General features: G+C 41.8%; 1 protein-coding gene across 1 annotated transcript in view; it reads right to left on the bottom strand.

Annotated features, from left to right (window-relative positions):
• Window positions 1–15,346, bottom strand: part of GAD2 (glutamate decarboxylase 2) — a 67,399-nt gene that overhangs the window by 34,379 nt on the left and 17,674 nt on the right. The window contains exon 8 of the mRNA XM_057732047.1: window positions 6,325–6,404. Coding sequence (XP_057588030.1) covers window positions 6,325–6,404 — 80 coding nt within the window. The remainder of the gene's footprint in view (window positions 1–6,324; window positions 6,405–15,346) is intronic.

Raw genomic sequence — 15,346 nt, 5'->3', positions numbered from 1 at the left:
ACTACAGGCCAATATCCCCAATGAACATAGATGCAAAACTCCTTATGACATACTTGCAAACTAAATTCAACAATACATTAAAAGGATCTCACACAATGACTGAGTGTGATTTATCCCTGGGATTCAAGGGATGGGTCAACATCCACAAATCAATCAATGTGACACACAAACAGAATGAAAGATAAAAAATATAAATATCACATAATCATTTCAACAGATACATGAAAGGTATTTGACAAAATTCAACATCCTTTCATGATAAAAAACCTCAACAAACTAGGTATCGAGACAAAGTACCCCAGCATAATAAAGGCCATATATGACAAGCCCACAACTAACATCATATTCAAAGGTGAAAAGCTGAAAGAGTTTCCTCTAGGATCAGGATCAAGGTAAGAGGGCCCACTCTTACCATTTCTACTCAACATAGTACTAGAAGTCCTAGCCAGAGCAATTGGGCAAAAAAAGAGGAAAAAACATACCTAAATTAGAAAGGAAGAAGTTCAACTTTCTCTGTTTGCAAATGACATGACCTTATATATAGAAAAACCCTAAAAACTCTATCAGAAAACTGTTAAAACAGATTTAAAAATTCAGTGAAGTTGCAGAATACAAAATCAACATACAAACATCAACCCCATTTACAATAGCATCAAAAAGAACAAAATACTTAGGAATAAATTTAACTTAGGAGATGAAAGTTCCATACACTGAAAACTATAAGCTGTCAATGAAAGGAGACAAAAAAATGGAAAAATACCCCATGTTCATAGATTGGAAGAATTAATATCGTCAATCCCTATCAAAATTCCAATGGCATTTTTCACAGAAATAGAAAAGAACTATCCTAAGATTCATATGGAACCATAAAAGAACCCAAATAGCCAAAGCAATCTTGAGAAAGAAGAACAAAGCTGGAAGCATCACCTTTCCTGATTTTAAAGCTATAGTAATCAAAATGGTATGGTGCTGACATAAAAACAGAGAAATGGACCAATGGAAGAGAATAGAGAGCTTAGAAGTAAATCCACACATGTATAGTCAAGTAATCTTTAACAAAGCTGACAAAAATACACAATGAAGAAAGAATAGTCTCTTTAATAAATGGTGTTGGGGAAACTGGACAGCCACATGCAAAAGAATGAAACTGGATCACTATCTTACACAATATACAAAAGTTAACACAAAATGAATTAAAGACTTGAACATAAAACTCCTAGAAGAAAACATAGGTGGTGAGCTCCTTGACATGGGTCTTGGCAGTGATTTTTTTTGATTTGACACCAAAAGCAAAGATAACAAAAGCCAAAATAAACAAGTGGGACTATGTTCAAACTAAGAAGCTCTGCACATCAAAGAAACAACCAACAAAGTGGAAAGGCAACCTATGGGATGAGAGAAAATATCTGTAGACCATATATCTGATAAAGGTTAATATCCAAAATATATAAGGAACTCACATGACTCAATAGCAGAAACCAAATATCCCAATTAAAAAAATAAATGGGCAAAGGACCTGAATAGACATTTATCCAAAGAAGACACATAAATAGGTATAAACTAATAGGTATACTGTAAAATGTTCAACAGCGCTAATCATCAGGGAAATGCAAAGCAAAACCTTGTTTGGATGGTTTTGAGATATCATCTAACAATGAGATATCACCTAACACCTTGTTAGGGTGGCTACTATCAAAAAGGCAAGAAAACACAACTGTTGGTAAGATTGTAGAGAAAAGGAAACCTTTGTACACTCTTGGTGGGAATGTAAATCGATACAGCCACAATGGAAAACAGTACGGATGGAGGTTCCTCAAAATTAAAAATAAAAATACAGTGTGATTTCTGAATCCCACTCCTTGGGTAATTATCCAAAGGAAATGAAATCAATATTTCAAAGAGGTATCTGTACTACCAGCACTGGACAAGATCAGGAAACAACCTAAGTGTCCATCAACAGAGGAATTGAGTGAGATATATGTATATATGTATATGTGTATATATATATGTATGTGTGTCTATATATATATATATAAATATACAAAATTCAACCACAAAAAAGAAGGAAATTCTGACATTTGCTACAACATGACGAACTTTGAGGCATTATGCTAAGTGAAACAAGTTCATCTCAAAAAGACAAGGGTGAGGTACTAAAGCAGTCAAATTCACAGGGACAGAAAGTAGAATGGCAGTTGCCAGGGGCTCGGGGGAGGGAGAGTGGATAGTTTTTGTTTATGGGTATAGAGTTTCAGTTTGGCAAGATGCAAAGAGTCTCAGAGATGAAGAGTGGTGACGGTAGCACAGCAATGTGAGCCTATTTCACATCGCTGAACTGTACACTTTAAAACAGTTAAGAGGGTAAAGTTTATGTGTATTTTACCACAGTTTAAAAAGATTGGAAAACACAAAAAAGAAGGGACCATGCTTCGTTAGTGAGCACGTGGAATTCTCTTCTGAGTACAAGCCCTGATTCTTCACCTCCCAGCTCTGTGACCTTGGAGCTGTCACACCTTGCCTGGACCGTGAGTCAGATAGAGAAAGGAGACCACATCCTACTGTTCAGGACTACTGTGTATATAGAAACTCTTCACAAGCTATGTCAGCACCAGGTAAATGTGAGGGAATATACTCTTCTGTGTCCCCAATAAATGAATTAATTAGATCAACTGTGTAACGTGCTCAGGACTGTGCCTGGTGTGTAATAAACACTCAATACGTGTCAGCTATTACTATTTTATAATCCTTTCCGATATAGGACATAATGAAGAACAGACACCACTAGCATCTCTAAGTTCTCTGCATCCAAACCCACAGGAGACAGGACACTCAGGGGGCTCCCCAAAGCCCTGCGCATTAATTGATTCAGGGTGAAGTCTATCCTATTACAGTGCACTCAGTAGCTCCCTGAGGACTGGAAAGAGTTAATTAGCTTCCTTACCACCTCTGGGCACTGGCCACAACTCAGCAAATTTAATGAAAGAGTATAATGATCCCAGATTATTTATACTTTCAACTGTTTAAATCAATTGTGTGACAAAGTATGATACTTCACAGGAGCAGGGAAATGTAACTGTAATTGACAAAGCTAAGTGATACTGTTGAAAGAACTAAAAATGTATACAAAAGCATAAGTAGTTAATTTTTGTAGTATAAAAGTGTTAATCAAAATAGCTAACAGAATTCTTGGGTTACAAGGGAGCTAGGAAGGCTTGTGACTTTTCTAGTCCTATGCCAACCAGGTAACACATATTTTGGTCAGACATTTTCTGTAAGGTTGAATAGCAATTTACTAGTAATTTAGGTAAGTTAAAGGGAACCCTGAAGAGAGGAGCAAGAGATGGAGAACTCGAAGAGAGCGGAAGAGAATGTTAGAGAGAATTAATTTCTAAAAATACCTATAAGTCCACACTGATAACAAATAACAGAGAAAGACAGATAGGCAGAGACAGAGAAACAGAGATGGATGGAGAGAGACAGAAAGGGGACGTTCTTCCTTACAGCAGAATGAAAGGAACTAGTAAACCTAGAAGGAATGATGGAGTTAGAAAATCATTATTTTGCAACCATCATAATCATAATTCAGGCAAGAATCATCAACGGATGCTCACCTAGTGAATCGATGTTTTAGGAGGAACATAATGTTTATACAGTCCTAAAGCATCCTCTACAGATATTTATTAACTGCAAAGTTGAGCCTAGTCATTTTACAGTGGAGAGACCTGGCAGGCACCACCTTAACCAAGGGTCAAAGCTGACATGACTCCTGATCAGATGCACTTGACAAAGACAGGCATCACCTCCCTGGAATTCCTACTCAAAATGCATCGCCTGAATCTGATCACGAGGAAATGTCAGACAGACCCAAATGAAGAAATATTTTACAAAATAAATGGTCTACACTCTTCAAAATATCAACATCATGAAAAACAAAGGAAGGATGAGGCCATGTTCCAGATTAAAGGGGACTAAAAATGCATGACAACTAAGTGTAATCCGTGATCCTGAACAGGGAAAAAAATGGCTCTAAAGGATAGTACTGGAACAGTTGATGAAATTTGAATAGGATGGGTAGATTAAATGAGTCTTGTGTCCATGTCAAACTTCCTGATTTTGATAATTAGACTGTGATTATGTAAGTGAATATCCTTGTTATCAAAAAATACACATTGAAGTATTAAAGGAATGATGTCTGCAAGGAATTCTCAAATGAATTGGAAAAAATTATATCTATAATATACGTACAATTTATGTATGTAAAATTGTAATATTCATTACATTCAACATGTAATATTAAATTCTATCCATGGAGAGAAAGAGAGTGAGAAAGCAAATATATCAGAATGTTAGCGACTGGTGAATTTGGATGTAGGGTGTAGGACGTATGAGAGTTCTTGTCACTATCCTTGCCATTTTTCTTTGTTTGAAATTATTCACAAAAATAGAAAGTTAAAAAGAAAAAGTCTGCATGAGTAAACGTTTAAGAACCTTTCCAACTCTGAGGGTTTCCAAATCGAAGTCCATTAGCAGCTGGTCAGGGTAGCGTAAGACCAGAGCCCTGCCCCTCCCCTTCCTGCCAGCCCTCCCTAAACCTCTCCCCTGCCCTTCCATCACCACTCCTGTTTTCTTCCTCTCCGTCTCCTTCCCATTTTATAATGTAAGATGATTTCAGAGTTCCTGTGAGCTCTTCAGAGGAAGATCTTACATAACTTCAGCCAAAAGAACAAGGAACTCACAAAGGAAATTAAACCGCAGCTATTTTATCCCTTCTTTGTTTTCATATAATTCACATTTCATCTCTAGCAGACCCTTCACTGCACAGTTAAATATGCCGTAAGCCCCTTTCCTTAAAACAACCAAACCCAAACCATCCTGGACTCAACAGCTTCTCCACCCAGCTTCTGCCCTACCTCCTCCGGTTCGTGGCTCAACCTCTGGAAACATTTGGCTTTGCTCTCCATTTCCTCCTCTCCCCTCACTCTTCGAGCCACTGCAACCTGCCTCCACCCTCAGCCCTCTGTTGAAACTGCTGCTGCCAGACTCCCCGGCCACCTCCTTATAAGGAAAGCTGAGGGGCCTTTGCTGACCCTCGTCTCATCCATTGGTGGCATGTGATGCGGTTCCCCACTCCTTCTAGAAACACTCTCGTGGCCCCGGGGCCCGATTTGCCTCCAATACCTCTGGCTGTTCCTCCTCAGTCTCCTGCAGGCTCCTCTGACTGTCTCTCCCCGAAAGGGGGATGCTTCTGAGCTCGTTCCCAGGCCCCCGCTGCACGGCTCCCATTGTACACCTTCTGACCTCCCAGGCTGCTACTTCCAGCTGCCTCCCTGACACCCTCACTTGGCTGTCTCTTAAGCTCTTCACACTCAGCATCTCCAAATCGGAACTTTTCACTTCAGTGGGGCTCCCTGGCTCAGAGAAGAGCACCACATGGACTTAGCTGGAGAGCCCAAAGCCTGGCGTTCCCCCTTGACTCACCTCGCAACCTGCACACCCATTGGTCAGGCAATAATTCCTGTCAGTTCTAGCACTTCATCTCCCTTGTTCCTCCTTGGGTCAGCCTGCCATCCTTCTGCTGCTACTATATCTCCCCACCTAGGTCATATACAGTCAGGGAGCTGGGACTGCACCTTATGCTTTTCTAGAGCCTGGTGACATGGTGGGCGGTCATAAATATCTGTCTAAGAAATACAGATGAATAAATAAAAGGTGAATTGAGTAGCATCCTCTTAATTTAGTGGAATTTCTTACTCAACCCTTAAGGACTAAGTGTATTTTCTTATATTTTAACCTCCCCTTCACCTTTTTTCCAGAGTATCTACGAAGTTTGGGTGCCAATTAAGATAGGGATTTTTTCCTGAGAGCTCTTTGGCTTAGGCACCAAGTGGATGAGTTGCTGGGGGCGTTATTTACCTCCTGCTCCCTGAATTGCCCCCCATCCTGTAATTACTCCATCAAGTTCACACAACCTGTGGTGCCTGGAATGATGACACCTCCATAAATCAGTTCTCAACCTGATGGTTGTTGCTTAAGCGTCCAAGTGACGAATGTCCTTCTGCACCTTCTTGGTGCAGAATACTGTGATTGATTTCACAAAGGTTCTGATTCAGTCAAAGGCTGAGAATGGCTCCATGGCATTGAGGAACAACATCCCAGGACTCCAAGCAAGAGGGAAAAGGAAACAGCAAAGGCCAGCAGCTGGGATGCAGGCAGGTTTGCTTCCCTACAAGTCATTGCCTGTTATCAGACTTTAGTCCTTTTTAGGTGTATGTGTAGAAATTGTTAGCAAATTGCTAACCAACAAGGTTACAGACTCACGCTCACCTTTCATCACATTTAATCAGAATCACGCTGTCGGTTCCAATGCCCAAGGCTGCAGCTCCCTTCTTGAGAGAAAAATGGCTCTGTAAAAGCAAGTATATTTGTATCAATAATTAGTTGCAAAGTAAAATAAAGTAAAATAATTAGTTGCATATAAAGTCAAGATCCATTCCTATGGCTGTTTTTTTTTCTTTCTTACTTTTATTTCTAATATGTTCCCCCAAAACCTGGATTGCTGAGAGAAGATGGCATCCTTCACTTAACCTTTTTTTTTTTCCAATTGTGACAAAATGCACATAACATAGAATTTACCGTCTTAACCATTTAAAGTATACAGCTCAGTGGCATGAAGTACATGCGCATTGTTGTGTGACCATCACTACCATCTATCTCTTTCACTCTTTATCATCTTGCAAAACTGAAACTCTGCATCCGTTAAACAACAGCTCCCCATTCCTCCCTCCCCAGCGCCTGGCAACTACCATTCTACTTTCTATCTCTATGCATGTGACTCCTTTAGTACTTCATATAAGTGGGACCATACGGTAATGATCTTTTTTTGTGACTGGCTTATTTCATGAGCATAATGTCCTCAAGGTTCATCCACGTTGTAGCATGTGTCAGAATTTCCTTCCTTTTTAATGCTGCATCACATGCATTTTATTCACAGCAGTTTGCTTTTTACATCCATCCATCAATGGACATGGGTTGCGTCCACCTTTTGGCCATTAACAATAATGCTGCTATGAACATGCATGTACACACACCTCCTTGAGCCTTGCTTTTAATTTTTTTGGGGTCTATACACCCAAAAGTGGAACTGCTGGGTCGTATGGTAAGTCTGTTTCTGAGTAACGGCTCTATTGTTTTCCACAGCAGCTGCACCACTTTACTTCCTGAACTGCAGCACACAACAGTTCCAGTTTCTCCATACCCTTGTCAATGACAGGTGTTTTCTGGGTTTTTTTTACAATAGTCATTCTAATGGGTGTGGGGTGATACCGTATTAATATGTTGCTTCGTATTTCTCTGATCATTAGTGATGTTGAGCATCTTTTGATGTGCTTATTGGCCACTTGTACATCTTCTTTGGCGAAATGACTATGCAAGTTCTTTGTCCATTTTTGAATGGGGTTGTTTGGCTTTTTTTGTTGTCGTTGAATTCATTTGGGCTTTTGTATGAAGATCACAAGACCCTGGAAATTATGAAAGAACCTACCATACTATCCCTACACACAGTAATCTACACCAATCTCACACACAAGGCATAAGAACACAGCAGCTGCCTCCTGCAGTTGTGTACTGTACGGCTCCCAGACGTATTTTGCTACCCAGCGATTACATTCCGTTTCCTCCAAGTTCAGTGAAATTGTGTGCACTCACGTAAGAGAAGTCGGCCTGAAACCCAGCACTCTTCATCCCAGGCTCATTGGAGGGGCTATTTGTGGTGATGACCAACCAGCCTGGGGTGTGATCAGGAAGGAGGGCGTCAGTCACTGGCTTGGGCAAACAGTGCCTGCGAAAAGGCCACCCACCCTGACAAGCCACCACTGAATCTCTGTGATTTTTGTTATCGATTCCGGGGAAGAATCTGAATCTCAATGGCTGTAATCACTGTGCAATCTGGGGAGTGGAGAGGGGCTAACCTAGCCCAGCTGTATTGCATCTGCGAGCAGCCTCTTACTATTAACTACAGATCATTAAGCTGTCCAAAAGGAGAGCTGCTGCCTCGATTTACATCTCCAAAAGGCTGCTGACCGGAATTTTAAAGGATGACTCCAGAGTGCACTCTCCTCAGATGCCTGCTTTTGACTCCTCCGAATTCCTTTTTTTTTTTAATTAATTTTTATTGGCGTATAATTGCTTTACAAAGCTGTGTCAGTTTCTGCTGTACAGCAAAGTGAATCAGCTATACGTATGTACAGATCCCCTCTTTTTTGGATTTCCTTCCCATTTAGGTCACCACAGAGCATTGAGTAGAGTTCCCTGTGCTCTACAGTAGGTTCTCATTAGTTATCTATTTTATACATAGTATCAGTAGTGTATATATGTCAGTGGCTCCTCTGAATTCTTAAACATGCAGCCTAGGAACTGTTAACAGGCATATTTCTAGGGGGTGTGGCTAATAAGAAAGAACTCACATGTATAACAGCAGCCGATAATATAAATCAATAAATGAGGCACTGAATAGAGGCATTTTAAAAGCTAAGAGCAGTGATGGGAAAGGGTCATTAGTCTCATTTTACATCCATAGGAAGACAACACGGATAATCGTTACCAAGATACATGGGAACTAGGAAAGCTTAACTGGGTTTGAAAAGATGCATGACTCCTCCACCAAAAAAAAAGGGTTCTCTCTTATGTAATTACTGGATCTCTGGGTGACCCCAAAAAGAAGGTGCTAAGGGGAAAATAGCAGTAAGTCTGTTCCTGCCAGGAGGGCACAAAATCGAGGTGCCAGCTGCCCCCCTGAGCAAGCGTATGCTCCCCAAATTAGGCCCCTCAGTGAACGAGCTCGTAAACACTGTTATAATCAAACACAAACGGAGACGTGAAAATTCTCTGAGCAGACAAAACCAGTTTAGTCAGACAAGCAAAGCTTAATTTAGCTGATTTTGCAAGACAAGTGAGGCTCACTTGTCCTGGGTCACTTACGCCTCTGAAAATTGTCAGACTTACATTGTTTTCTCTCCGATTGAAATGAGGGAACCACTAACCAATTCCCTCTCATTTAAGAAAATTCTAATATGGTAACCAATCACTGGGAAGAATCAACAGTCACTGCTTCCACATTACATAAGGTGCTTTGTAAAATTAACCTCTGAGCTTCCTTCCATGTTTTGGTTGGAGTGCTCATGGTTTGCACACTGTCTTTTTGGGATGTGCGTAACAGGGAAGAGGGAAATCTGACTCCATGTGGGATCTGTGTCTTTTATTTAACCTTTGCTTTTCGTTGCTTTTATTACTAAAAGGATGCTGTCTATAGCATCCTATAAAGGTACCTCAAGGAGCCCTGCCCCTCTGCCTGAGTGTTAAACTAAAGTGCCTCTGTTCAGCTCACAGGGAGACATTCTGACCCTGCCCACCTGTGAATGGCTGCAGAAAAGAAGAAACTAACACATCCCCTCCTCGATGCTCACCAAGCCAGGAGATATTTTGCAAGACTTACGCCTTCTTACTTTACTTCCTCACCTCTTCCCCACTCTGTTCTATAAAAGAAACTGGCATCCAGACCCCAATAAGATGGTATTCTGGGATGCTAGTATGCTGTCTTCTTGGATACTGGGCTTTCCGAATAATGTCACTATTCCTTGCCTCAACACCTTGTCTCCCAATTATTGGCCTGTCGTGTGGTGAGCAGACTGAGCTTGGATTCGGTAACATGTGTGCCATAAACTTTTACTAATGACGACTTCATTGGTGATTCATTGGTTTTGTTTCTGGGGTTTTTTTTTCCTGAACTTTGAACAGCACTAAACAGCTACATGGCCCACTGGGAATGAGTAAGTAAGAGATCTGGTGCACCCGGTCAATGAGAGGAAGTAGTCTTGTCCGATCTTTAATGAAAAAGAATGGGGATTCTCAAGTGAGGAGCAATTACTTATGATAATGTATCACTGGACCAAAGGCTGCACATTTAAAGGAAAAACTCATCTCCGAACAGGAAGTTTCAAGATAGGACACAAAGGCATGAGAAAGAAAATTAGGTACCAAACACTGAGTCTGTTTATATTTTCAGGAGAGGAAGCAGGGAAATAGCTAAATGTTATCCACAAATAGCCAGGGACCTAAGAGAGAAGGAACTTGAGTGGGAAAAAAAGATACTTCCTCCCCAGGCTGGTGAGAACACGTGAGGAGAATCATTTGCACTCCTTGGGACCACGTTTAATGGAATCACGTGTTGATAAACCAGAGCGGAGGGCAGCATCCTGGAGGCTGAGGAGCCTGGGAACCAGGTATCTAGAGAGAGCTCAGAGGATGCTTGCTCACAAGCACAGGGTGTTGGGGACACGTGGCATGGGGGGGCGGGTTCACATCTGAAGGGCTGTGCCAGGGTGGGGGTAGAGGGACAGATTGCTCCTGGTGACTTCAGAAGGTAAAAGCATGAACACAAATTGGGAGCTACAAGGATTCTGATGCACCCCCAAATCATCAAGCCTCTTGTAATGATCAGCTGCTCATCAATGGAAAGGCTAGGGGATGAGTTAGTAAAGAGCCCCTCCCCCACCCTGATTCTGGAAAAATAACATGTGTTAGAATAGAAAGATAGATAGAAAATAGAATAGAAAAACAGAAAAATATTTACAGTGGAATATTTCTCAGCCATAAAAACGAATGAAATGGAGCTATATATAATGAGGTGGATAGACCTAGAGTCTGTCATACAGAGGGAAGTAAGCCAGAAAGAGAAAAACAAATACTGTATGCTAACTCATATATACGGAATCTAAAAAAATGGTACTGATGAACCCAGTGACAGGGCAAGAATAAGGATGCAGATGCAGAGAATGGACTGGAGGACACAGGGTCAGGGCGGGAGCGAAGGGGAAGCTGGGATGAAATGAGAGAGTAGCATAGACATATACACACTACCAACTGTAAAATAGATAGCTAGTGGGAAGTTGCTGTATAACAAAGGGAGATCAACTCGATGATGGGTGATGCCTTAGAGGGCCAGGACAGGGAGGGTGGGAGGGAGTCTCGGGAGGGAGGGGATATGGGGATATATGTATAAATACAGCTGATTCACTTTGGTGTACCTCAAAAACTGGTACAAGAGTGTAAAGCAATTATATTCCAATAAAGAGCTTAAAAAAAAGAAAAGAAAAAAAAAAAAAAGAACCCTGATAGAATCTAGTGGCTACTTAGGACTAAATCATATTTCTATTCAAGGGTAACAGATGTTAAAACCCATATGATTTTCATTTTACACTAAATGAAAAATTCAAGGTTGAAGATTAATTTCTCTATTTTAAAAAAATATAAGGAATCTAGATACAGGCTACATAATTCAGCTGACATTTAAACTAGGTGCAATTAAATATGGGATTTTATAATTATAAAATAATTGTAATTTTAAAAGAAGAAGGCTTCAGGGGCTTGAGTGGGATGCGATTACCCAGAGTAAGAAGGCGTGAGAGTGAGAGCCCACCCCATCCATCCCCATGACTGGAATGTGCCTGGGTATCTTTCGTCTTTAACGGGGACAGTAAATGTCTCCTGTTTTTAGGGATGTGGGGAGAGTGAGGGGAATGGTAGAAAGCTCTGAGACAAACCACTGCAGTCTCTGGCCCTGCAGGTTTCTCTTCCTCTATTACAATCGAGATGAGCAGTTTAGAAAGCAGCCTTAATGCTTTCAAGCCATTGTTGGTCACATCCAGATATTTAACGGAGGCTCAGCTTCAGCTGCCTTGTGGACCACAGGATTTCAGGGACACACCCTGCCAGGCTCCAGGGACACAAAGATGATCAAGACAGCCCTCAGTAGCCAGCTACCACCCTCCCCTACCTCATCTCCCTCCACCCCATCTCCTCCCGCCCCTCCCCTCTGGTTCTCTACCTGGTGGTAGTGGCCTTCCTGGTCTTTTGTGAGCTTGCTAAACTTGTTCTTGCCTCTGGACCTTTTTACTTGCTCTTCCATTTCTTGGAAAACCCTTCCCCCATCTATGCACATGGCTCCCTGCCTCATTCAGTGCAAGTCTATATACAGATTTATATGCAGGTCTCTGCTATAGATCACCTCACAGACACCTTTCACAACCACGCTGCAGAACAGCCCACTACCACCCACCCTCTTGTCACCATATGACATGAGAGTAGATATTAATTAGTCTACTGTCTTTCTCTTACCAGGATAGGCTGAGCGACGGCAAAGACTTTGTTGAAATACTTAAGGACTTCACTGGTGGCGCAGTGGTTAAGAATTCACCCACCAATGCAGGGGACATGGGTTCAAGCCCTGGTCCAGGAAGATCCCATATGCCCCAGAGCAACTAAGCCTGTGCGCCACAACTACTGAGCCCAAGTGCCACAGCTACTGAAGCCTGTGCACTCTAGGGCTGGTGCTCTGCAACAAGAGAAGCCACAACAACAAGAAGCCTGCTCACTGCAACGAAGAGTAGCCCCTGCTCGCCACAACTAGAGAAAGCCCGAGGGCAGCAATGAAGACCCAACACAGCCAAAAATAAATACATAAAATAAAAAAGAAATACTTAACAAGCATCTGTTGAATTTGACCATGTGCTCAGAGAACAAGTTCGGGGAAATATCCACTATTTGCTGTCATAAGTCTCTGGCCACAGTGTTGATGTGTGGCTTTGGTGATTGGGGCCAGATGAGGGTGGGATAAATGGACTCCAATGCCTCTAACCTGTGGCCTATTCGAAAAACACATCCGAGTCGCTATACGTACACACATCACTGATTCACTTTGCTGTACACCTGAAACTAACACACATTGTAAATCAACTATACTCCAATAAAAAATTTTGAAAAAGAAATTGTTCTACGGATATTTACATATTCACTTGTAATAGTAATAATTATAATAAAGGGTAACAGTTGCAACAAAAAAATAAATAAAATTAAAATAAAATAAAATAAAATAAAAGCATGTCCAGAGATCACCCACCCCAGACAGCCTCCCATGGGGCCCTTCCCAAGCAGGAAGCAGATAAAGGTGCTTCCAACCAGAGGAGCTGCTTGGTGGGGAAGAAAGAAGCAACCCAAGGACTTCAAACAAAGAGAAAGGACACACTAGGTTAGAAATCTCCACTCTTAACTCTTCTGACATTCTATCAAACCTTTACCTCTTAGCTCTAAAGTCTGTCAATCATCCTTGGATTTGATCCTTTTGTACCAAGAGCCTTTCCCTTTGTGGGTGGCGTGAACAGCGTGTGTGGGTCTGTGTGTGCGTGTGTGTGTGTGTGTGTGTGTGTGTATGTGTGTAGGAGCAGAGAACAGAGGCGGATGCATTTTGCATTGTTACACATCACAGATGCCCAGCAAGGAAATCTTGAAGCCCAACCTACAAATGAGCTGGCATCTGTTCCTTTGACCCCTCCCCATGCCCTGGAGCCCCCTCCTGCATCATCAATGACTGGACCAACAGTCTTTCCCTGTCCTCCTACTTCTCCACACCCCTTCCCGACACCCCCCTCCTATTCGCCTCCTATACTGTCTCAGAGAAAACTAGAAGCTCTTGTTATTACTTCTGCTCATCAAATGGCCTAAAAGAACACCCTGCTTTTGAAAGCATCCCACGTACAAAGCAGCTTGTACGCTAGGAGACCGCCTCATTGATTTCTAATTATCATTATTTGGAGGGGAGGGGATTGCCCGCCATGTTCTTAGAGACTCCGTGTGAGTCAGAGGTGATACAGATCTGCACACAGGTGTTTCTATGAAGCTGCTACCTCATTATTCACACTCAAAGCTACAGTTTAAAGTTACTCCACTGTGAGTTTGTGCCCTAAGTATGTTTTAAAAGAAATGAATGGCATGTACCAGGATTAAGGAGACCCAACGGTGATGTGTGGTGACAAACGTGGATACCAGTACTAAGCATGGATTCAGTCACATGAAAGCAATTACTTCCCTGATTTTAGGATCCTGAGAAGAGTGAAATGAAAATGTGTAATGGAAAAATCTTTTGGCATGGAAACAACCTAAATGTCCATCAACAGACGAGTGGATAAAGAAGATGAGGTACATAAAAGCAGTGGAACATTAGCCGTTAAAAAAAATAATGCCATTTACAGCAACATGGATGGACCTAGAGATTATCATACTAAGTGGAATAAGTCAGACAGAGAAAGACAGATATGATATCACTTATATATGGAATCTAAAATATGACACAAATGAACTGACCTATGAAACAGAAACAGACTCAAAGACACAGGACAAATTTGCGGTTACCAAGGCAGGAGGGGGAGGGATGGAATGGGAGTTTGGAATTAGTAGATGCAAACCATTATATATAGAATTGATAAACAACAAGGTCCTACCACCTAGCACAGGGAACTATACTTCAATTAAAAAATTTTTTAAAAACCACAAAAGAAAGAGGTCATTTGAGATAAAATGACCTGGCTCTAGTTAGGCAAGTTATTCTCTCATTCTGAGCCATTGTTTGCTTGGCTGTGAGGATGAATTCCTCTCTTGCTGGTGTGAGAAGCATAGCTACTGCATGGGAAGGACCTACAGGTCCTTCAGGTCACCCAGCATCAACAGATGCTCACAAAGTTGTGGCTCCTCCAATTCTCCAGCCTCCCGCCTAATGTGATACCATCCTCAGGTCTCTCTGGGTACCTTGAGCAGAATTTTGTTAATTAATTACACACAATTAAATTAAAATTACATATGAATTCACTTTATGTCTTCAAATAAACATATACCGTATTGGAGCATGTTAAAAAAAATCTCAAAATCTTACAAATGGCAATAGAGAATCCAAACCCTCCCAAAGCTGTGGACCCTTGAGTATTGCTTGTTTTTTTTTGGGGGGGGTCCATTATCCATCTTAAGAAAATAACTGGCCCCCAGATGTGCCTTCATCTTGCCTCCTGGAGGCGCTCAGCTCTCTAGCCATCTAACCAGTGGGTGGGTGGTTACAAAGTCAGTGTTAGCTGCCATTTGCGGACTCTTTACTGACGGCCAGTCACTATAGTATCTCACTTCATCCTTCCAACAACTACAGGAGCTGGGTATTATAATCCCCATTTTACAGACAAGGAAGAAATGAAGTAGGTAATCTAAGGTCATGCTCTGGGAGGTGGCAGAGCAGAGTCTGTCATTATTTGTAGTCCATTCCAAAGCTTATGGACGTCATCCACTAACCTGAAGAAAAGTAAGTCTATCCAGTGACCCCTAACCTGGCATTTGGAGCAAGGGAGAGTCATCCACCCGATAAGGAACGTGACCTCGGGCACTGGGAGGGGTGACTGTACTCTTCTTGTTTTTCTCTTCTCTGACAGTACAGTGCACGCTCCTTGAGAACAGGCATTGGGTCTGTTCTGCTCAC

The sequence above is a fragment of the Hippopotamus amphibius genome, chromosome 4 (genome assembly GCF_030028045.1).
Source record: "Hippopotamus amphibius kiboko isolate mHipAmp2 chromosome 4, mHipAmp2.hap2, whole genome shotgun sequence".
In the NCBI taxonomy this organism is placed as follows: domain Eukaryota; kingdom Metazoa; phylum Chordata; class Mammalia; order Artiodactyla; family Hippopotamidae; genus Hippopotamus; species Hippopotamus amphibius.
Note: the sequence above shows the minus strand (reverse complement) of the source record. Positions and strands in the feature narration are given on the sequence as shown.